This window comes from Aquila chrysaetos, chromosome 10, assembly GCF_900496995.4.
Source record: "Aquila chrysaetos chrysaetos chromosome 10, bAquChr1.4, whole genome shotgun sequence".
In the NCBI taxonomy this organism is placed as follows: domain Eukaryota; kingdom Metazoa; phylum Chordata; class Aves; order Accipitriformes; family Accipitridae; genus Aquila; species Aquila chrysaetos.
Window position 1 is genome coordinate 35,007,136 of NC_044013.1, and position 21,684 is coordinate 35,028,819.

General features: G+C 44.2%; 2 protein-coding genes across 2 annotated transcripts in view; one reads left to right on the top strand and one right to left on the bottom strand.

Moving 5' to 3' along the window:
• The first annotated feature begins 1,854 nt into the window (after positions 1-1,854).
• NUP88 (nucleoporin 88) lies at positions 1,855-14,098 on the top strand. The gene is made up of 17 exons (XM_030028930.2): positions 1,855-2,117; positions 2,454-2,623; positions 3,078-3,203; positions 3,420-3,506; positions 4,143-4,319; positions 5,410-5,593; positions 6,619-6,769; positions 7,481-7,579; positions 7,731-7,821; positions 8,793-8,894; positions 10,794-10,952; positions 11,426-11,551; positions 12,103-12,168; positions 12,414-12,494; positions 12,840-12,966; positions 13,366-13,484; positions 13,879-14,098. The coding sequence occupies exons 1-17, from the start codon at positions 1,881-1,883 to the stop codon at positions 13,940-13,942; spliced, it is 2,166 nt and encodes a 721-aa protein (XP_029884790.1). The 5' UTR covers positions 1,855-1,880; the 3' UTR covers positions 13,943-14,098.
• Positions 14,099-14,343: 245 nt separating this feature from the next.
• Positions 14,344-21,684, bottom strand: part of RABEP1 (rabaptin, RAB GTPase binding effector protein 1) — a 53,706-nt gene continuing 46,365 nt past the window's right edge. The window contains exons 17-18 of the mRNA XM_030028929.2: positions 20,738-20,854; positions 14,344-18,570 (exon numbers count right to left, since the gene is read on the bottom strand). Coding sequence (XP_029884789.1) covers positions 18,469-18,570; positions 20,738-20,854 — 219 coding nt within the window. The 3' untranslated portion in view covers positions 14,344-18,468. The remainder of the gene's footprint in view (positions 18,571-20,737; positions 20,855-21,684) is intronic.

Below are 21,684 nucleotides of genomic sequence, written 5' to 3' on the forward strand. Positions count from 1 at the left end.
TTATGGTTATGAACTGAAGACAAAGCAGCACACGTGAAGCTGCTGGGTAGGTAGAGGCTGGGGCAGCCACTAGTTTCTAAGAACTTTCTTTGGATCAGATTTCTACACTTGAGGAAATCATTCCTGCTAATCCAGTTTTTCCTATGGCTCAATCTTTAGCCAGTCTCAAGGGGGTGACTTTCTGCTTTCCAACCAACAATTTAGAAACATTCTGAAATGATTTATACAGGTTCCTACAGCTCCCAAACACCTCAGTGCTGTTTCTCTGGTCTCCTCTCTTATTAGCTTCTCACAGACATTAAAATGCCACTTTTAAAACTGTCAAAAAGGGTCTTCATGCATTAGAGAGGCTACAGAGATTCCTAAGGAGGCTCTTCCCCTCTATCACGTGGTCTACAAGAACCAAGGAGTGCAGCCTCAGCTAGTATGGATTACTAGAAAGTCAGGAATATTACAAATCAAACAGGAGTCAGAAAGCGTGTAGAGACATTACCTTGCAAGATCAATTCTTGTTGGATCTCCTCCAGTACTGCTAGCTCATCGGGGTCCTCTAGCATCTGAAAGGTGCATCAGTCAGTGATTCTCCCATTCTGACTACTTTCTCACTTAACTTCCAGCACCTGACTGAACTGTCACTGTAACATAAATTCACTCTGCTTATTCTTCTGTCTGGTCAATCTCTGTGCTTGCAAAACCATGCGCCGTGTAAAGGAATCTATGATATAATCACCTGTGCAAAGCCAGCCAGAATGGGTCTGAACACAGCCTGTCCAAGAACTTGCTTTTCAAACCGCTGAACTTCTATTCCCATTCTCAGGAGCGGGAAGTGACAGACCGGCTTTAAAAACCAGAGATGAGGAACCCACCCTCTGCCGTGACTCACAGGCAGTTTGTGAAGGAAACTAGGAAGTTCCCCACTCGTGGGCCCAAAGGCAAGCACTTTCACAGCACGACGCCCCACGCGAGCTGCGGGAGCAGGAAACCCAGTCGCCCCGAGTTTTGCCAACTCCACCCAGCGAAAGACCAGAGTTACAGCTGCAGAGAGGCGCGTTCGGAACGCCGGCATTAGGTAGCGCGTTGACGCGAGGGTGCTGGAGACCGCATCGGCCCGACGGAGCTCGTACTGACCTGGGCCAGGGCCTCCGTTCCCCGGCGGGGCGGCTGGCCCTCCTGCGCGGCCTGCAGCGTCTGCCACTCCTGCTCCATCACCTCCCGCACCAGCAGCGCGCCCGTGGCCGGCCCGCACACTCTCTCCCCGGCCTGGCGGTACCGGTCCAGCAGCTTCGCCCGGCTCCTCCTCAGCCTCTCCATGCAGCGCTGGGAGGGAGCGGACCGCACGGAGCCCGTTAGCGGAGGGGACGAGGCCCGAGTGCCGGTCACATCCCGGACGGGGTTGCGCGGGAGCGGGGTGACAGCTCCCACCGGGGGTTGGCCTCCGCCAGCCCGCGACGGCAGCGCTGGACTCTCATGAGGAGGACTTGGGAAGGGGCCCGGCTCGGCTCACCCGCCCGGGCGGGACCGAGCCCGGCCGGCCCGGGGCGAGGCGGCGAACCGGTGCCAAAGGAGCGGGCAGAGCTCCCCCCACCCCACCCCACCCCACCCCAACCCAACCGCCCCGGACCCCCGCGGCGTCCCGACTCACGCGGCGGTAGGTCTCCTTCCAGGGCGGCGCGGCCGGGCCCTTGTAGCGAGCCCGGTGTCGCCGGAGCGGCGACTCCATCGCCCGCCCGGCAGCCGCAGCGCGCCTCTGCCGCGGGGCACGCCGGGAAATGTAGTCCCGGCACCGGAGCGGGGGGGGGGGGGGCGGCGGCTCCGCCGATTGGCGGCGCGGCCGGTGACGCCGCGGTCGCGCCAGCGGCTGCGCGGCGGCGGCGGCGGCGATGGCGGCCGAGTGGGGCCCGGCGGAGCAGTGGCGCGCGGCCCTGCCGCAGCACGCGGTGCTGAGCCGCCTCCGCGAGCGCGCCCCCGCCCCCGCCGCCCGGCCGCCCCTCATCCGCAACCTCCTCTTCGGCCTCGACGGCGACCTCTTCCTCTGGGACGGCGAGCGCAGCGCCCTCCACACCATCGGCCTCCGACGCCTCGGCGGGCCCGACCCCGCGGGGCTCGGCCGCTACCAGGTGGGGCCCGGCGCTGAGGGGGGGAGCCGTGAGGGGCCGGCGGGCCCTGTGAGGGGACCGTTAAGGGGAGGGGGGGTGTCGTGGCGGGCGCGGGGCTGAGGGGGGCCGGTCCCCGAAGGCTCCGGGCCGGGTGGTCACCCCCTCCAGCCCGCTCTCGGTGGGTCCTCGCCTCAGTGGAACCGTTCGGCTTTGTGCTCGGCCGTGGCTGGAAGCACGTTCGTGCCCCGTTCTGCAGCTCGTAGCCGTTGTATAAGTCACCGTCCGCAATAAAGACGTGCCGTGCTTCCGTGAGCACTTTCCATGGCTTGTGCTTAACTGTAATACTTGTACTTTCAGACCCTTATCTGCATAAACCCACCCCTTTTTGAGGTTTATCAGACGCTGCTAAGCCCCACGCAGCATCATGTGGCGCTCATCGGTACGAAGGGGCTCATGGTGCTGGAGCTGCCTAAACGCTGGGGGAAGAATTCGGAGTTTGAAGGTGGGAAATCCACGGTGAACTGTAGGTGGGTGAGACCTCAGGCGGTTAACAGCATCCCTGTCCTGCCGCCGTTCCTCTGCAGCCTCTCCTCTTCTTGGGGCCAAACAGATATGGAAGGCGTTGGTTGTATCAGGGTTGTAGGGGGACAATCGCAAATGAAGTTATTTTGTTGGCTCAGGGACTTGCTGATTGTCAAGGGACCCAAATAAATGACCTTCTAAACTTGTTGCAAAAGCTGAGGAGCGGGGTGCTCTAGCCTTCCTGGGGTCTTTTAGCTGTGGTAGCTAAAAGCACGCATGTCCAGATGGAAATAACAAAGCGTTTCAAGTTAAAGCTGCCCCTCCAACTGTAAGAATAATACAGCTAATGGCTTTGAAACCTTTTAATTTGGTTTCTAGCTCCTCTTGCCCCCACTTCCCCTTAGAAGTAAATTCTGTGTTTCTTATAACAACAGTGCACATTTCTGCTCTGTATTTCAGCACTATTCCCATTGCGGAAAGGTTCTTCACAAGCTCAACATCTCTGACTTTAAAGCATGCTGCCTGGTATCCCTGTGAGACATTAGAGCCCCATATTGTGCTCTTGACTTCAGATAACACTATAAGGTAAAACCTGTTTGTAGTTGATTATCTAGTATTTCTTTTGTCATAGTCAGTCTGATTTTTTGCTAGATGTTTGTGTCCTGCCATTCTTAGCAGGATTACCAATAAAAAATAGGATGGGAGAAATTTAAGAGTGATACCAACTGATGTTCCTGCATCAGCAGGGACATGTGCAATGCTGCCAGCTGAATGAACATTGCTGCTGTCTCTTTCCTCTAGGTTTTATAGTCTGAAGGTACCTCAGACACCTGTCAAAGTGATTGCTCTTTCAGACACTGAGGAGGAGACTCTTACAATCAAAAAAGGGTTTGTGTGGCTTCTTGTGTTTTGAAATGCTTTTGACAGAATAAGCTCTATATTTTCAGTTGTGTTTTTAATGAATAAGTGATAAATCTACCTGAAAATCTGATGTGATATTTTTCATGGACTTCTTCAGTGCTAGGACTTCCTCCTAGCACAGTAACTGCACTTTTCTTTTTTCCCCCTTTTTTCCCCATCCTTCTAAAAGAAAGTGGTAACAAACTGTACAGTCACAGTTTGTCAGAGTAGTCATTTGTCTTCAAAATGGGGTTAAGAAGGGCTTTTTGAGTGAGGAATGCAAAAAAAGGATGATCTTTTTATTTCCCTCTTAGCCTAGTTGGAAAGGAAATACTTGAGGGTCTCTACTAGTCAAGTCACAAACTGTTGCACTAACCAGGAAATACCAGTACGCCCTCCTCTTTTATCCTGTGAAACTGGGCTGGCTGGTGGGCGTATTGCAGAAATGAGGTACCATAAGAAGGATGTTACTTGCATGCTTTTGCTGCTGAAAACAGCATATGTCAAAGAACTGATGGACAGGTGTTTAGCAGTAATTTGTCAGCATGTACCGATGGACCTGGTTAAATACTTGTGTTCTCACAATCACGGCTGACTTCAGGTCTTTTTCTGACTTGTCCCCAGGAGAGCCTATACGGCATCGCTGGGAGAGACTGCGGTGGCGTTTGACTTTGGCCCGCTAGTGCCGGTCCCAAAGAACATACTTGGACAGCGAGGGAGTGAAGAAGTGTTGGCCTATCCGCTTTACATTTTGTATGAAAACGGAGAGACGTTCCTCACGTATATCAGCCTGCTGCAGAGGTAGGATCGCATTCATCCTCAGGTTTCATGGGGCGCTTGTACGTTTGTACAACGTTAGGGTTGGAGAACCATCTCTCAGTTTGGCTGGGACTCTCTGTAATGGATGCTGGGCTGAGTTTTATTGTATTGCAGCCTGTTTTATCTCTTTGCGGCAGTGCTAATAGACTGAAATCCAAGAATAGTGTGTCATCTTTTTTCATCTAGACATTAAGGGTGCAGTTTCCACTGCTGAGAATCCACTGTCCGTTATTTACCGTCAGAAATCTGAAATGAAGACACTGGACTGTTAAAAAGATTGGTGGGTCTGAGGCTGTTAAGGTGTATTTTGGGGCATTCAGTTCACAGCACAGACATCCTTAGCTTTGGATGAGGCTGAATGAGCCAGTGGCATCTTAGGAAAAGAAATACTTCAAGATCATAGAAGGTTTGCAGGCATGTTCCATAATGAGAAGTCAAGAATATGAATCAAGAATATAAACACAATACAAGAAAAGATTACTTCAGAAAACTGAGAAGATGGTGGAAAACTTACAAGTTAGATCTAGTGTAACTGAATATTAAAACGTGCGGTATTCGGGTTAGAAACAGCACTGTTTGCATGAGAAATGATGCAGCACTGAGCAGATCCTGTCTGTAGGCAATGAAATGGGCTTAGTCCTTCTACCTAGAGAAATGCCATGCCACAAAATGCTGCTTGTAAAGTGCTTTATTAAGCGAGAAGCCAATTAAGTGATAAAGGTAATTAACTTGAGCTTTCCATGCGTACTTTGTGTTTTCTTGTATGAAAATGTTTCCTCTTGAATTTGTTGAAATGTAGCTTGATTGCTTTCAAAGCATAAAACATTACTACTGAGCTCCAGTTTCTTCTCTGAGATCTCCACCGAGCAGGTGTAGTTCAGACTCTTAATCTGCAGAAGTCTGGGTTGCTGCTATCTGACGGAAATCAGACAGAACTCCAAACCATTGGGTTGTTTGGGTTTTTTTAAAGATCATCCTTATTTTATAGTTATTTTGCAGCAAACTCCCACGGGCAACCATGGGGAACTCTCCTTCCACACCTTGTGTTGTGAACACATCTTCTTTATTGCAGCACTGGAAATCTTGGCAAGCTGCTTGGCCCTCTGCCCATGCACCCTGCTGCAGAAGATAACTATGGCTATGATGCCTGTGCTGTCCTTTGCCTGCCCTGTGTTCCAAACATCCTGGTGATTGCGACTGAGTCGGGAATGCTTTATCACTGCGTGGTACTGGATGGAGAAGAGGATGACGAGCAGGTACCCTTTCTTGGTTTTTTTTTTTTTTTTTCTATTCTAGCCAAAGTTCCTGGCTGCAAGATGGCAGGATGCCTGGACGTGAATGCCAAGTGCCAAACCTGCATTCTTTTATAATGAGGTAGTGGGTCTTCCTCCTATTCCAGCCAGTCCCTGTGATTCTCTGATGCTTTTATTTTAAATGTCAATTCTGTGTATCCTGATGGCCGATCAGTTTTTGAGCAAACTTACTATGAACTACTTTAAAGAGGATCTTCTAAGAAGAAACCCTGTTTCTGAGATAAGTTTTTTTAAATAAATGTCGTGGTTTAACCCCAGCCAGCAACTAAGCACCACGCAGCCGCTCACTCACTCCCCCCGCACCCAGTGGGATGGCGGAGAAAATCGGGAAAAAGAAGCAAAACCCACGGGTTGAGATAAGACCAATTTAATAGAACAGAAAAGAAGAAACTAATAATGATAATGATAACGCTAATAAAATGACAACAGCAATAATGAAAGGATTGGAATGTACACATGATGCGCAGTGCAATTGCTCACCACCCACTGACCGGCACCCAGCTAGTCCCCCAGCGGCGATCCCCCGTCCCCACTCCCCCCAGTTTATACACTAGATGTGGCATCACATGGTATGGAATACCCTGTTGGCCAGTTTGGGTCAGCTGCCCTGGCTGTGTCCTGTGCCAACTTCTTGTGCCCCTCCAGCTTTCTCACTGGCTGGGCATGAGAAGCTGAAAAATCCTTGACATTAGTCTAAACACTACTTAGCAACAACTGAAAACATCAGTGTTATCAACATTCTTCACATACTGAACTCAAAACATAGCACCGTACCAACTACTAGGAAGACAGTTAACTCTATCCCAGCTGAAACTAGGACAGTAAAAAAAAAAAAAAAAAAAAGGGACTTGAACTACTTTCCCTGGCAGTTAATGCTCTTGCCTGTATTATGTAACTCTCTTGATGCTGTTTATGTTGGCATTTCTATTTAAATAATGTCTCACAGAAGAATTCAATGCTCTTTACAGTCAGAAAAGTCATGGGACCCAAGATCTGATGTAATTCCTTCCCTGTATGTGTTTGAATGTGTTGAGCTGGAACTTGCACTGAAACTGGCATCAGGAGATGAAGAAGAGCCTTTGGAGTCTGATTTCTCTTGCCCAATCAAACTGCATCGAGGTAGGGTTGTCGCTCAGGTTGTTGGCTTTTACTTGCTTTATTTCATGCATTTAGGATCAAGCTATTTACAAATTATCATTGGTGTCAAATAAACAGTGGTATTAGAATAAGGATTTGCCTGATGTCTTCAAGAAAGCTGTGGAAGAAGCAAGCCTGGGAGGTGCTTTGGTGTTTAACCAAGGGCAGATTGCATATGGTCACATAATACTAAATTCTTTCAGCTGTGGATTATAAAGTAGAAGTTGTTGCATCTGTGATGACCTAAGTATGTAAGCAAGTGCTGTGGGGATGGTAATCCTGAGGGAGGAATTGGTATCTGCTTATTAGACTATCCAATGTAATTGTGGGGCAGGAGGTCAGGTAGGACAAAGTGTTTGGGTCTTTCTGAACAAGAAGCTTGTCAGAATGCTGGTCTGCTGGCTTTAACTGACCTTCCCTTTAAAATCTAGTGGATTGATACAGATGTCATGTGATAGGAATAGCTCAAAACAATTCATCAGGTATTTCAAGTGTAATTTTATGTTATGCAGAACTCTAATAAGGTGGCTAATGCAGCTAGCTCAATTTTTGAATGGGGATGAGTTAGAACTTGCAACAAGATGTTAATGCTGACTGGACAGTAAGTTGATATGCATGTTCAACGATGCAGGTTTGAAGGATGAGTTTTGCTCAGTTCAGTGCCTTCTCCTACATTTGCTGTTTAAATTTCAGATCCGAAATGTCCCTCTAGATACCACTGCACACATGAAGCTGGTGTCCATAGTGTGGGGTTGACATGGATCAATAAACTGCACAAATTCCTTGGTTCAGGTAAGTAGCGAGACTCTATTGCGTGTAGAGGGAAGAGAGTAGTATCTGAACACGTACAATTTTCTAGTGACAAGCTGGTGGATGTGGGTAATGCCGAGAATCCCTTGCCCTGCAAAGTGCATCTGATGCATTCTGACAAATCTCTTTGTAGATGAAGAAGACAAAGACAGTTTACAGGAGTTGGGAGCAGAACAGAAGTGCTTTGTTGAACATATTCTTTGTACAAAACCATTGCCATGCAGGTAAAAACCAAACTCTGTCTATTGCTTCCAAATCAGTGAGTTGCTATGGAAAATATTTATGATTTACCCTCTTTTGCTGTATTCTTGCTGTTAAAAATAATGAAGTCAGCTCAAAAGAATTCAAATAATACAAATAAGCAATTTGTGCATCAGAATTCTTAATGCAGTTAGGGAAGTAAGCTTAAATTCCTGTGTTACTGTCTGAAAATGATCTATCAAACCAGCAGAAATTGTCACTTCCATTTACTTAACCCTGCACGACTCTGAGGCTTGATTTGGCTAAGAGTCTTGAATGCTGACATGTTCCTTTCATCCGCTTTTTAAGGATCAAACAATGCCTCAAAAGAACATCTGAATTTTTGAGCTTGGTCAGGTTTAAGAGGCATCATTTGCTGGGCCATGTAATATATCTTTATCTGCTTTTTTTTCTCACTTTTATAATGCCTAATCATATCGATAGACTGCTATGGATTAAACGCTGTAAAAATACAGAAAAAATGTTTATTCATAGGTGTTAAGTCATTAATCTAAAGGGCTCTCTAAGTCAGCACTGGTGGTGACCCTCCAATGTTGTTAGTAGTTACCTGGAGAGAGGGCATTTGGACCAAAAAGGTGGTACGTGGGAGCACCTGTGTTCTTTCCTGAGGAGGTCTGTGCCTTGCACTAAAAGTGGGTAATGTTTCCTGGGTCACAGCAGGTTTTTGCTTCTTTTTCACAGTGAAGTTGTACAAGTGCTCCCTCTCTCTGGCTGGATGAGTTTGTCCTGGTACAGCTGACTGCCAGTCAGATTGTGTGGTATGAGAATAACGATTTTGCAGGACTCATTCTGGGGAGTGGTTCGTAGCTTAGTGAGAGGTGTCTGGCGTAGGCCAATTGCTATAGCTGGAGCTTTTCCAAAAGAGTGAACTTGCACAACTGCAGGGACAAAGAACTCTTTTGACCAGGTAATTCTTGTGTTTTCTTCCTTTCAGGCAACCTGCGCCGATTAGAGGATTTTGGATCGTTTCTGACATCCTGGGGCCCACAATGATCTGCATCACAAACACCTATGAGTGTATTACAAGGCCTCTCTTGTACGTGGTTCTTAACTGGTTTGAAATCTGTGACTGTTGCATGAAAAGGATCTCAAGATATTTTTTTTTTTAATCATTCCTTTGATCCTTTCACCCCAGACTTCTGCACCTCTTATGACACACAATGAAGTTTGCCTTCTGAACACTCCCTGGCTGAGCACTTAAGTATTACTATAGTAGTTATTTACTACTAAGGTGTTTGTAGGGGATATAATTAATCTATATCACTTTTAACGAGTATTAGGACAAGAGTTGCATCAAAAGGTTCTTGACAGTATTGTTGGGGTTTTTTTCTTCATTTTTATAATGAAGAATCTGCAAATCAAAAACTTGTTTACAGACAGGAGTACAGAGATTCTTAATGGGCACCAAGGTTATGTTTGCATGAAAGGGGGAAAAAAAAAAAGTAGGTTCTTCAAGTGCTTTAAAGTAGTGGGATTTTAGTATGCATTTCCAAAGCAACTTTACTTTGAGGGTGGTGGGAAAGATACAGCCTAGTGTGGTAGATTTGCATTTGCACAATTAAGTGAACACATTGAGCGGAGGGCACTATTTTCAGTTTATTTATTGCTGAGAACACTGTTTAATGTAGGACAGGTACCTTCAGCAGAGCTAGTATTAACGTCAGGTTCTCTTACAGACCTCACGTTATTTTTTTTTTAACTATTTCTGCAGTGTTCATAAAAAGGTTTTTCTTACAGCTCTTTTAAACCTTATTATCTGAAATTACATTGCATCACAGAATGGTTTGGGTTGGAAGGGACCTTAAAGATCATCTCGTTCCAACCCCCCCCTGCCATGGGCGGGGACACCTTCCACTAGACCAGGTTGCTCAAAGCCCCATCCAACCTGGCCTTGAACACTTCCAGGGCTGGGGCACCCACAACCTCTCTGGGCAACCTGTTCCAATGCCTCACCACCCTCACAGTAAAGAACTTCTTCCTTACACCCAATCTAAATCTACCCTCTTTCAGTTTAAAGCCATGGCCCCTTGTCCTGTCACTACATGCCCTTGGAAAAAGTCCCTCTCCAGCTTTCTTGTAGGCCCCCTTTAGGTACTGGAAGGCAGCTCTAAGGTCTCCCCAGAGCCTTCTCTTCTCCAGGCTGAACCACCCCAACTCTCTCAGCCTGTCTTCATAGGACAGGTGCTCCAGCCCTCTGATCATCCTCATGTCCCTCCTCTAGACTTGCTCCAACAAGTCCATGGCCTTCTTATGTTGGGGGCCCCAGAGCTGGATGCAGTACTCCAGGTGGGGTGTCATGAGAGCAGAATAGAGGGGCAGAATCACCTCCCTCAACCTGCTGGTCACGCTTCTCTTGATGCAGGCCAGGATACGGTTGGCTTTCTGGGGTGCAACTGCACATTGCCTGGTCATGTTGAGCTTCTCATCAACCAACACCCCCAAGCCCTTCTCCTCAGGGCTGCTCTCAATCCATTCTCCACCCAGCCTGTATTTGTGCTTGGGATTGCCCTGACCCACATGCAGGACCTTGCACTTGGCCTTGTGGAACTTCCTGAGCTTTGCATGGGCCCACTTCTTGAGCCTGTCAAGGTGGACAGTGACCTAGGAGGCTGCTTTGAAGAGGAGGGCATTCTGCTGTTCAAGCACTTGCTTGCCTTGTTATGGAACTTTCTTCTCTTTAAGTAAAAGGATATTTATGATTCTTGCTGGTTTCAGCTGTGGCCAAAGATGTGGGGATGTGCACTCTACCAACCTTGTCTAGAGCTGGATTTACCACATAATTGAAATATTTCCTCTTAGAACTCTTCTGACTTATTCCTGCAATACATTAATTCCACAGTGGATGAGTTCCTCACTTTAACTACTATTTAAACTCTGACATAGTTTAAATGTTTCTGGTTTAAACTGTGTTCTCCAATTTGATGTTCTTTGGTAGAAGTACAGTCCACCCTGCATCCCCTCCCCTGCTGTGTACCAGAGAAGACAAAGATGTTGCTGTTTCCCCTCTTCGTATCCTGGCTGAGTCACAGCATTCATTTGAGAAGCACATCCGAAGCATCCTGCAGCGCAGCTCTGCCAATCCCTTCCTTCTGAAGTAAGTAAATATGTTTTCCTAGGGGACCTGAAGAGGGAAGACTCTCAGGAATAGTGGGTGTTCATCAGCTCCTGCTTGAACAGCGCATTAGCTTGGATGTAGCAATAATGGGGACACAGCTCCTGCAGCTGACTTGCGCCTCTCTGTCCATACAGGGGTGGCATCCAATCAAGTAATGATGTAGGTTGGGGGCGGGGGGGGGGAATCGTCTTGTTCCAGTCCCCTGCTCAAAGCAGGGCTGACCTCAGCTGATGAGGTTGCTCAGTGCTTGTCCCATTTGGTTTTGAATATCTTAAGATACCTTAGGATTTCCTCATATCAGAAAAATGATTTATAGCAAAGGGATTTAATTACAGTCCCTCACTTCCATAACTGAGCCCCCCAGAGCCCTTATGATAAATACTGTAAGTTGTTTAGCCTTTCAAAGGAACATGTTGGAGTAAGACTGCAAAAACCTCTCTCATATTCTTAAGGTCTGCTGATAAAGATGCTGCTCCTCCCCCTGAAGAATGCCTTCAGCTTCTTAGCAGAGCCACACAAGTGTTCAGAGAGGAATACATACTGAAACAAGATCTGGCAAAAGAGGAAATTCAGCAAAGGTAATACAAAACCCTCACAAATATGTGCTGTACAATGTCTCTGTGAAACAACAGCACTAAGTACTGAGCACTCAACCTCCTCTGCTGGACTAACCATTGTAAATGAGTAAAATGTACCCAGGTAAGACTAATGGAATACCAGAACTGAAAATTGAGTTACCAGGGAAAGCAGGGGTGAGTGTAATACTTGATCTCTACAGTGGCTCATAGGGCGAAGAAAAAAAGTAAACACACGCGTAAAATACTTCTCTTCTGCTGTTGTCAGTTTGCCTGTGCTTGTGGATGGCAGCAGATCCTTTGACCTCGGTAATTATCCCAACAAAAGAAAATTGCATTAAGTCTCTCTTCTTCAAATTATAGTTATTTATATTATAAAGTTAGGACAAAATGGAAGCGTTTGTTCTCACCACTGCCCATTTTTCAGTATCTTTAGTTCTTCGTACCACCAGGAGCATTAATCACTTCTGTCATATTTTCTGTGTGGCGTAAATCCCGATTCAACTGGATTGCTGTTGTGGGTGGTTTGATTTTATGTGTGTGTTTATTTTAAGAGTGAAGCTGCTGTGGGGACAGAAAAAGAAACAACTGGAAGATCTTAATTACTGTCGAGAGGAAAGGTGAGTGTAATCTGTCTGCTTTTATCACGTCAAACGTGAGGAATGATGCACCTTTGTGCGAAAAGTACTTTATACAGGGTCCTGTGTGAAACAAGTGAGAAGTGAATGCATTTCCAGCTGTAATTAAGCATGTAGGTTCACTCCCTGCTCCAGCTTGGGTTTTCAGGCTCCTTGTCCTGTTTCCACATACAGACTTGCCTTGCATGTAGATCTAAAGTAAATAAACATTTTTCACTTGCATAAAGGAAAAGTTTGCGGGAAATGGCTGAGCGCTTGGCGGACAAGTATGAGGAAGCCAAAGAGAAGCAAGAAGATATTATGAACAGGTGAGTGCAAACTATGCTCTGTTTCATCACAGATCACTTGCTGTTAAATAGAAGTTTGCAAGTGTGGTAGAACAGAGTGGGCAGAAAGTGCCACACTGGTTTGTTTGAAGACTGGGCTTCTGAAATTCTCTTTGTTGGGGCTCAGTGGTGATTTTTCAGTACTACTTCAGGTCCAGACCGAGTCAGCCTGCTGTTTAGAAATGCCATGTGAGACTAGCTGAAAGAGGAAAGTGAAGTCTTGAGCCCCTGAGACTTGGGAAGAGTGACAGAAGTGCAAGACTGTTGGTGTCTTAGCGTAACTGGCTAAGTTAATTCAGCAACATTTCTTGCTTGGTACATCAAAAGGATGAAGAAAGTACTTCGGAGTTTCCACTCTCAGCTTCCTGTTCTATCAGACAGTGAAAAAGATATGAAGAAGGAACTGCAGACAATACATGACCAGCTGCAGCACCTGAGCAATGCTATCAGACAGGTGAGAGAACAAATTATCTAGCTGGTAGGTTGTTGAGAACACCTCTCGCACCTAAGGATAGTGCTGATAGCATACAGTCCTTCCAATAGAGCAACTTTGTACTTCTGTTAAATTGGCAACAACATACTAAAATAACTTCTGATCCTTATTAGTAATATAGACAGAACCTCTGCAACCCAGTATAAACCCTAAGAAAGAAAGCCTACACACCTTCCTCCATCCTAGAAGTAACATTTTCTTCTCTTTGTGGGAGAAAGAGCGCAAAAGCAAGCAGATTTTCAACCCAAAGAGAATCAATCCATTGCAGTAGGACACACCAGTTTGTAACTATAACATGCTTTCACTTTGTCAGGCAGTACCAACACTGACCGGGGTCGTCTTTTTGTACATGACTTCTAGGTTAAAATGAAAAAGGAATACCAGCAGAAAAAGATGGAAAAGGGTACCAGCCCCCGAAAACCCAGCATCACCCTCAGTGCCTACCAGAGCAAGTGTATCCAAACTGTCCTGAAAGAAGAGTAAGTTAAAGCTTGGATCCTCCTGTAGAATTCCAGCCCTGGCACTTACATAAGCAATGCCATCCAAGTGCCCAGGGTATAATGTAACCTCTATGCTGCGTGAGGGGCTGACTGATGCACCAGCTGGAGCTTGCTGAGATGGTCTGAAGCATAAAATGCACCAGCTCGTGACAGCAGCACTGGCCATCTTCTGCCACTATTAAAGCAGAGTTAAGTTTAAGTCTGCTTTTTGCCCAAGGATCTTGTGGCAGTCTGTATCCAGCCTATAATTAACAAAATAATTTGCAACAATGCTCCCATTCTCTGCCTCCACCATATGAAGTCTTTTCCTTCCTGATTAGTTTCGAGCAAAAATGACTTGCAGCCTTTTGACTTGGATTTATTTTTCTTGAAGGGGAGAACACATAAGGGAAATGGTAAAACAGATCAATGACATCAGAAGCCATGTGAACTTCTAACATGTCCACGATGAGGAACCTACACCGAAAGGCTGGACGAGCTTTAATTTTCCCTGGTATTTGCCCTTGTATATTTAACATTTGTATGTTGAACAATATGCCTTTTACTTATTATTTTGTAAAGATGGACTGCAAAATAAAATACTTTTGATAAGACTCCTTACATGCTGTGATTTTTTGCTTTTCTCCTGGGAAGGAGACTGTGCAGCAGGTATTTTATATCAGGTAGGTGATAGTGTAATACTTACAGCTAGCTCGGTAGTGTGGGAATTGCTACTTCCTTCAGAAAGCTCCCTGGGGTTATTCTGGGAGACTTCTCCTGCCCTTGGTCCATGGCATGGTTACTGCAGGGGAGGCCTGTGGCAGAAGGCAGAGTAGAAAGACCAGAGAAGCGCACACACTTCAGCAGCTTTTTTTAATTTGGAACACTTTCTTCATAAAGGACACACCTTCAATACAGTTAACAAATGGTTACACTTGAATCCTGTAGACAGCAGAATTCTACACCCACAATTGCACAGGACACCAATGGCTTGGTTCACTGGAATGCAGTATTAACTTCCAAACACTCAGTTTGCCTTTATCAAAAGATGGCTCTGGAGTCCGTCTTGATGTTAAAAGGCTAATTGTTTATCTGCTGTAGACAAACTTTAGCGGACAATAAATATTGGTTGTCCCCTCCCCCCACCCCTTAGAAAAGGTGACATGGTCAAGCTCAGTTTTGAAAAGTAGTACTGCACTGCTACAAAAGTGGCACAGTAAGAGGTGCCAAAGTAAAGCTGTAAGGAAAGGAGGGCTGTTATTAACCGTTAGGTAACAAGGTTACCAGACATGCTGCAAGAACACTTTTTTTTTGTACAGATTAAGACTATACAAGTATAGGAATGCATACAAAACTTGATCTCGTCCCTTTTACAGTCTACATGAACAGAATCCAGTTTTGTAATCCACTCACCCTGTGTATCGTAGCTGACCTGCCAGGTTAGAAGTAGTGCCTGTTAAGAATCTGTTGCTACGCGAGGAGAACCTACCACCCTACTCAAATCAAGCTCCAGAACACCAAGAACTGGAGGGAAGAGCATTTGTTTTCTGATGTTTTATGAGCAATAACACCATAATCCAGCTAGTGAGTAATCTACACCAAGAGCTTTTACTACACTTAATTTACAGTTTTTTAAAATTTGCTCTGCAAATTTGGCACACACCATTTTGTTTTTAAAGGCCCCTTTAAGTTTAAGTTTGATTTCAGCAGAAGCTTGAGTTAGTGCTTCTGAAGCTGTGCTTTCCTTCCCCTGGAGGGACAGCCCCTCTGGGTCAGCAGGACAGCTGTTTGTAGCGAGCACATCTCCCACCACTGCTGTGAACAGTCAGGTTTTCCATTTAAAAACAAGAAATTGTTAAAAAGGTAGGATCTTAAGTTCCAGCAGTTGGTGAAAAAGGGCACTCGCGTTCCAACTCTCAAATGGTCACAGCTAGTACTTAAACAGGAGTAAAGGTGTTCAGGTGCATGACGGAATAAGGTGGTAGAAAGGAAAAACAACCATACAGCAATTGTACGCCCTTCCTTTCCACACCGAAAGGAAGTTCCTTCACTGGAACTGGTTTAAAAGCAAGGAAGCCCGTAGTCAGCACCACCCCTTTCAGGTGGGTTCTCATCTCAGTCCCCTTCGTGCCCTACCGCATGTGCCTCCAGCCTCCTCTAACTAGACCAACGTGCCATCGCTGCCTACTGAAAAAAATACACAAGCATGCATACGAACACGCACACACACACGTGCAGAACTCCATTCGGCAACTGTTAACATTTGTTACTGTGTCTATGAAAGATCACAAACTGATTGCCCACTCACCTGTCTTCCCCTATGGACTGCAGAAAGACACCGTGCAGCCATCATCTGCAATCTGACAACCTATAGAAACACCTATAGAAAGCCATGTCAACAATTTGTAAAAAATACACTAAGGAAAAGCCACACCAGCCCTGTACTATTTGAAACAATCTAAAATGGTCAGCTACAGCCGCGGGTGTTGAGAGCAGACAGAAGGCAGGGCTGTTGAGAACGGGCGCTGACACAGGGACCAGAAAGGGATGCTGAAAGGCCATTAACAGCTGCTTTCCTTGCTCTCTCGCACTAGGAGGACAGTGCAGAAACTCAGTCAAAAATTCTTTGTCTGTGTAAGTCTTCAGGTGCAGTTTTGCAAGTGTTCAGCTTGCTGAAGAGATGTATAGGATCTATTGTAGTTTTGCCATGCAACAATAGGCTTCCTTAAACACCGCTGCACAGGTTAGGTATCAGTAGCCAGTTACAAGCTGGTTTTTGGGAAGGAAGGGAACACAGGAAAAAGCTTTTCCTTCTGCAGCACCTAATAAAGGCCTATATTTTTTTCTCCAAAGTTTACTCAACAGAATAGGACCCTAACCATTGGAAAACTGAAGGCAAAACATCTGGTATTGGATTTATGCATCAGGAGGCAGCTGCTGTCACCTCACAGTTCAGCAAATAGTGAGAAAGGTTAAAAACCCCCAAATCTGGTAATAGCCAATTAATAACAAACCTAAGCCACATTTCAATTTCACTTTTAAGTGAAATTAAGCGTCATCTTAAGAAGATGACAACTCTGCCATCTAGTAGTCTAGTCATTACTAAGGTAGGAAAAATGGCTTTTGGGTGTCAGGATTACGAAAGGAATTAATTGCTAGGGTGAATAAAATGCTTTAATTCTTGCAATGAGTGACAAGAAACTGAGCTTGTATGCTTCTTTTTGGCTGTTTTTAAGGCATTCCTCTTCAAAATCATTGGTTCTAACTTTATGTTAGTAGCAGGATATACACTGCTCAAAATAGGATTTAAGCACTTAAAATAGTCATGTGCATTACAGTCTGGAGCATTTTCTATCACTTCTGTTTTTCTTCATCACCTTCAGATCTATGGCCAGGTTTGTAAAGAAAAAACAATAAGCAATGGAAGAAAGTCTAAGTTACAAATTTTGGACAGTACTGATCTGCTCCTTCAGCCTCCTTTCTTTTACTTGAGTTGTAAGTAGGGGCCAGTTCAAGAACTCAATTTGCACCACCAGTATTATTTCAACACCTGCAGCCATACATGAAACCGTTACTATCCAACTGTGTGCATGAAACTCCAACAAAAGGAGAAAAAGGAGGAGGAATGGTCATATTACTGCCATACATTTACAGAATAAGAAACCTAAACCCAGCACCTGACTGATCACAAGAATTCCTTGCCTCTGCTGTCATGTTACACAGTGTAATTTAAATGTACGGTTATAGAAATACGGGACAGTGTAGGAGTCAACTCTGAGCAATACCATGATACCATACTTTAAAGTAAGAGATGCACTGTACCTTTCAAACTTGAACCAGCAGAATAATGCAGCTTTTTTGCATTTGTGCTCTGTGATTGAGAGTGCAATCACTGTTTTGCATACTATTAAGCTGACCCAGAAGAGGTGGGTCAAGCTGACTGCTTTATTCAGCACCTTACCTTGACACTTTCCAGTGAAAGCTAGCAACTTTACATCTGGTGTCATCCACTGGAGCAAAGCGAACCTGCATAAACCCCATGCCAATACTCTGACAATGCATAGGATTTTTACTAGCGCCTTTTTTTTTTTTTTTTTTTTTTAAACACAGAGAAGGGATTACAGGTACTGCTTAGCTTTAGAGATGAGAAAGAACCAGTTGTAGTTCCATATTCTAAATTACATTTGTGAAAAGAGATTACAAAACAGTGCATTTCTTGTGCTTTTCTTTAAGTATCAGAATTCAACGGAAAAATTTCAAGGAGCTAAATTCTCAGTACATTTTTCATTTTTTTTGGATTAGCATTTATCTGTTCAGGAGACACACAGGTCGCTCACGTCCACCACATTTCAGCAGCATTCAGATTCTTCAACACAAAGTCAATGGTTTAAAAAAAAAAAAAAAAAAGAAAAAAAGTACTGAGTTATGAAATAAGATCAATATCCAGTGTCCTGCTAATAAAGTCATATTTTAATATAAAATATTCATACAGCATACTCTACACCTCATTCTCTCTGCTAGCTGAATACTGTTACTGACTATTCAAACAGAAAAACTTCAACCACTTTGCTCTTCAATGTTTTGGAGGGACAATATGGTTTCCAGCAGCTACTTTGATCACAGTAGTGGGGGGAAAGGAAAGAGGGAAAGATGGGGTAAATGTTCCAAAACTCTATATTAGGTTACGAAGTCGGCTGAAAGAGGGGAAGTTTTTCAGAATGTAAGGACTGATCCCACTCAGTGGAACACGAAACACCACACTCATTAGTGTTTCCATTAGAAAGTTCTCCTTCCTACACTGCAAGTCACCCTTGTGCTCTCTTCCTGCCCAGTACGAAACCTTTTTCCCTCTAGAAACAAAACTTAGTCATTGCTCCCCTCTGTTGTCTTCTGCTCTTTCGGTTAGAGTTAAATAATAATTAATGTTGCTATAAAGATGAGTTAAAAACCCCAAATGCAGCCTTGGAGCCCGCTCATCAGGGTGTCATGTTTCAGGAAGCTGATTAATGTCCGTCAGTTTTGTGTCATTCAGGATTGCACGGATTCTCTCCAGGGAATCTGCCTGCCGGATCCGCTCCAGCTGCACCTACAGAAAACCAACAGACGCAATTGAGCTAGTAAAACGTGCTGATGCAAGACCATAGACGCATAACCAGAATTAAGCCAACAGGCCACGTTAGCAATCCCTAGTACCTGTGCAAGCAGAAGAGATATCAAATTATCATTCACTGAAAAATGCAAGGCATGAAGGAGCACAAGCTTAATTTAGAACCAAGAATGGGAGGAAGGAAGACATAAGGCAGTTGTGGTTTTACAAGAAAAAGCCACTTTCTAGGGGGCTCAAGCAAGCCTTCACCATCACTCTATGTTTTGCCTAATAACCAGTCACTGACACCATTCTGGCCAGGCAAACCAGAGAAGATGTGCAAAGCAATGTAAACTTCCACAGAAAGAATGTAAAGGAAGTACAGACCTGCCTAACAATATGACTTCAAGCCTCTCAAGATCAAAGCTAAAATGCTCTAGGAGGAAATGTCTCATTTCCAAGCTCGCTCCTGTTACTTGCTTTTCTGATAATCTATCTTAGCTATTTCTTATATGCTAAAAAAGTGCCCAGCAGAACTGTGTTGAAATCAATGCAGATATCACCTTTTTTTTTTTTTTTTTACATTCAAACTTTCATGTTCTTTCTATTAGGATCTGGGCTTTCAGTTGTAAATTCCCAACTAGTCGTTAATTGATTTTTAGCCCTTCCTCTGCATTGCTGATACCTAATTTGGCCAGTGGACACCTCACACAAGTGATACTTGCCCAGGCTCTCCACTGACAAGGTCAAGGAAGGAAATAACCCTGTCTGGCTATCAAGAAACCAAAATCCTTATTTGATGGTAATCTCTTGTGTTACACAGCAGATCTTGTACTATGTAAGGTGGAGATGGCACAAACCATTGTTTAAACTGAAAGCGCTAACTGCTGAGAAACTAATGTGTAATAACTGCTTAGGGGCAGAAAGAAAACACAAAATACACAAAAACACTCTTACTGAGCTCGTTATTGAAGGCCTACTAAGCTATCGGCAAGTTTTGGAAGAGCGTGCCACACGTCTTCAAAGTGGTACATAGGTTTTTGCTCTAAGAACTGCCTAAACCAGCACATGCAGTACTTAACAACAACAAAAACAAAAGAGAGAGAGGATGATGACAAGCAAGAAGCAACTTCACTAGCCAGGACAATTCAATGGTCTCCTTTGTCCCACCCTACTCCTCCAGAAACAGCCAGAAAAAAAAGAGGACAGTTGCCTATTGTCCATCCAGCTAAACTCTGTCTAGTAAACAACCTCCTATAGTCCTGTTTTAGTTTTCCAAATAAACCTGAACACTTGACTCAAAAAATTTGTGTTTTTAATTCTGCTGAATTTCACTGAGTAGACTGGCCAAAAACTCAGAGAGAATGCTGAAATTCAGTACCTCTGTGAGCAAGATTTCTAGTGAGCTGGAATGTGAGGGGGAATGCAAATTCTAAAAACACAGACACTGAAGGTGAGACCAATCTAGCCTGGCTTCCTGAGGACACAGTTCGCCACTCTGCAACACAAAAACTGCAGGTCCCTTTGTGCTCTCTACAGTTAAAAGAAAGAGAGATCAGCCTGACAAACTGGAATTAGCCTCAATGAACACCCCTGCCAAAACTCCTTCCTTCAGCCACCTCTTGGTATCTCATCGCCAACCACAGGTTCTACTTTTTGGAGGAAACAGAAGTATAGCGACAGTGACAACAGCAAGGATAAGACTTTAGATAGAATAAATAGAAAGCAGTAAATATAACATGAAGAACCATTTCATATATTCATATCAAACAGTACAAGTTCCTTACTTTGTCCTCAAATATTTGTACCCTAATGATTTGCTATGAAAAGTAACATACTGGAAAAACATCAGGAGATGGACAATGAAATACTAGGGTCTAAAGATACCATCGTTTATGGCTCTCTACAGTTCCTTTTAGTCCAATAATTGTGTATCTTTGCTGCTGAGAATTGGTTGGAATCAAGCAATCAGAATAAAATCCCCAATAGGCTTTAATACTAATATTATACTAGGAATACTTCATCAGTTTATTATACTAATAACTTTTAAAATAGTTCATAAACACCAGTGTAAGAAAATCTGCAACTGCTACTTCTTATTTTACACAGCTCTGGAGAAGTAAAGAAACAAAAGTAGCACCTTACAAACTGATTGCACTTCCCTTACCTGAAGTGTCTGAGAAAGCTTTACAAAATCTCTCTGCACTTGCTCACTGACATCTAATTCAGTCTGCAACCGCTGAGCTTTATTCTTCTCTTCAAATACCAGCTGTTCAAGGTTTGCCTGAAGAGAAAAAGATCCTTTATGCTATGCTTAAACTGAATAAAAAAGGGGAAGCTTGTATAAACTGATTAAAGCATTATACTAGAGAAAAGAAGCATGGTTGAGTCCTGGCAAGAAATTAAACCAATCACTCTTTCTACACCTCAGTTTTCCTAACTGCAAAATCAAGGGCTCATACCCATCAGACATACCCATCAGACAAACAACCTCATTAGACTGGTTAAAGTATGAAAAAGCCCCAGGTCTTTTAACAGCACTATGCCCAAGGATCTCAAAATAAAAAAGCAGATTTCTGAGTTTTAATGAAACATGACCGTAGATGAAGGGCAGTAATCTGCTGGTGAAAATATAGCTATCTTGCTGTCTTGAGTTTTAGTCAAAAGAGTTGGGGGGGAGCAGGGGAGGGGAGAGGAAAAAAAAAAAAAAAAATCACACAAAACCGAGAGAGAGAGAAAGAGAAATCAGATCACAATTCATTCATCTGCCTGCCAAAGTAGTGCTCCTTCCTGCAGCAAGAGCAATATGACATTTATGCAAAAGTATCAAAGCATTCAAACCAAGGTCTGGTTAGTGAGGCAGCTTTCCATATGCAGAAATGTTACTGAAGCCTAACTTTGGAAGACAACCCAAAAGAAATATTCAAGTTAGCAGCAATTCAGATCAACTGCTTTACAAATCCAAGTGCAAAGTGATTGGATGAGGATTTAAACCGCATCCAGTGGACACTATTTCACTGCCGGAATCTTATCAACATTCAAAAGTTTCCTTTTTCATTCTTACGTAGTGACACATTCTCTGACCACAGTTTGATCATCATAAAAGATGCATAT

Excerpts from the sequence above, each read along its gene's own strand:
- NUP88 (XM_030028930.2), top strand. The coding sequence starts at position 1,881 with ATGGCGGCCGAGTGGGGCCCGGCGGAGCAGTGGCGCGCGGCCCTGCCG. Across the intron at positions 2,624-3,077 it reads AAATCCACGGTGAACTGTAG|CACTATTCCCATTGCGGAAA; the intron begins GTGGGTGAGACC and ends TCTGTATTTCAG. Across the intron at positions 12,967-13,365 it reads TGAGCAATGCTATCAGACAG|GTTAAAATGAAAAAGGAATA; the intron begins GTGAGAGAACAA and ends CATGACTTCTAG.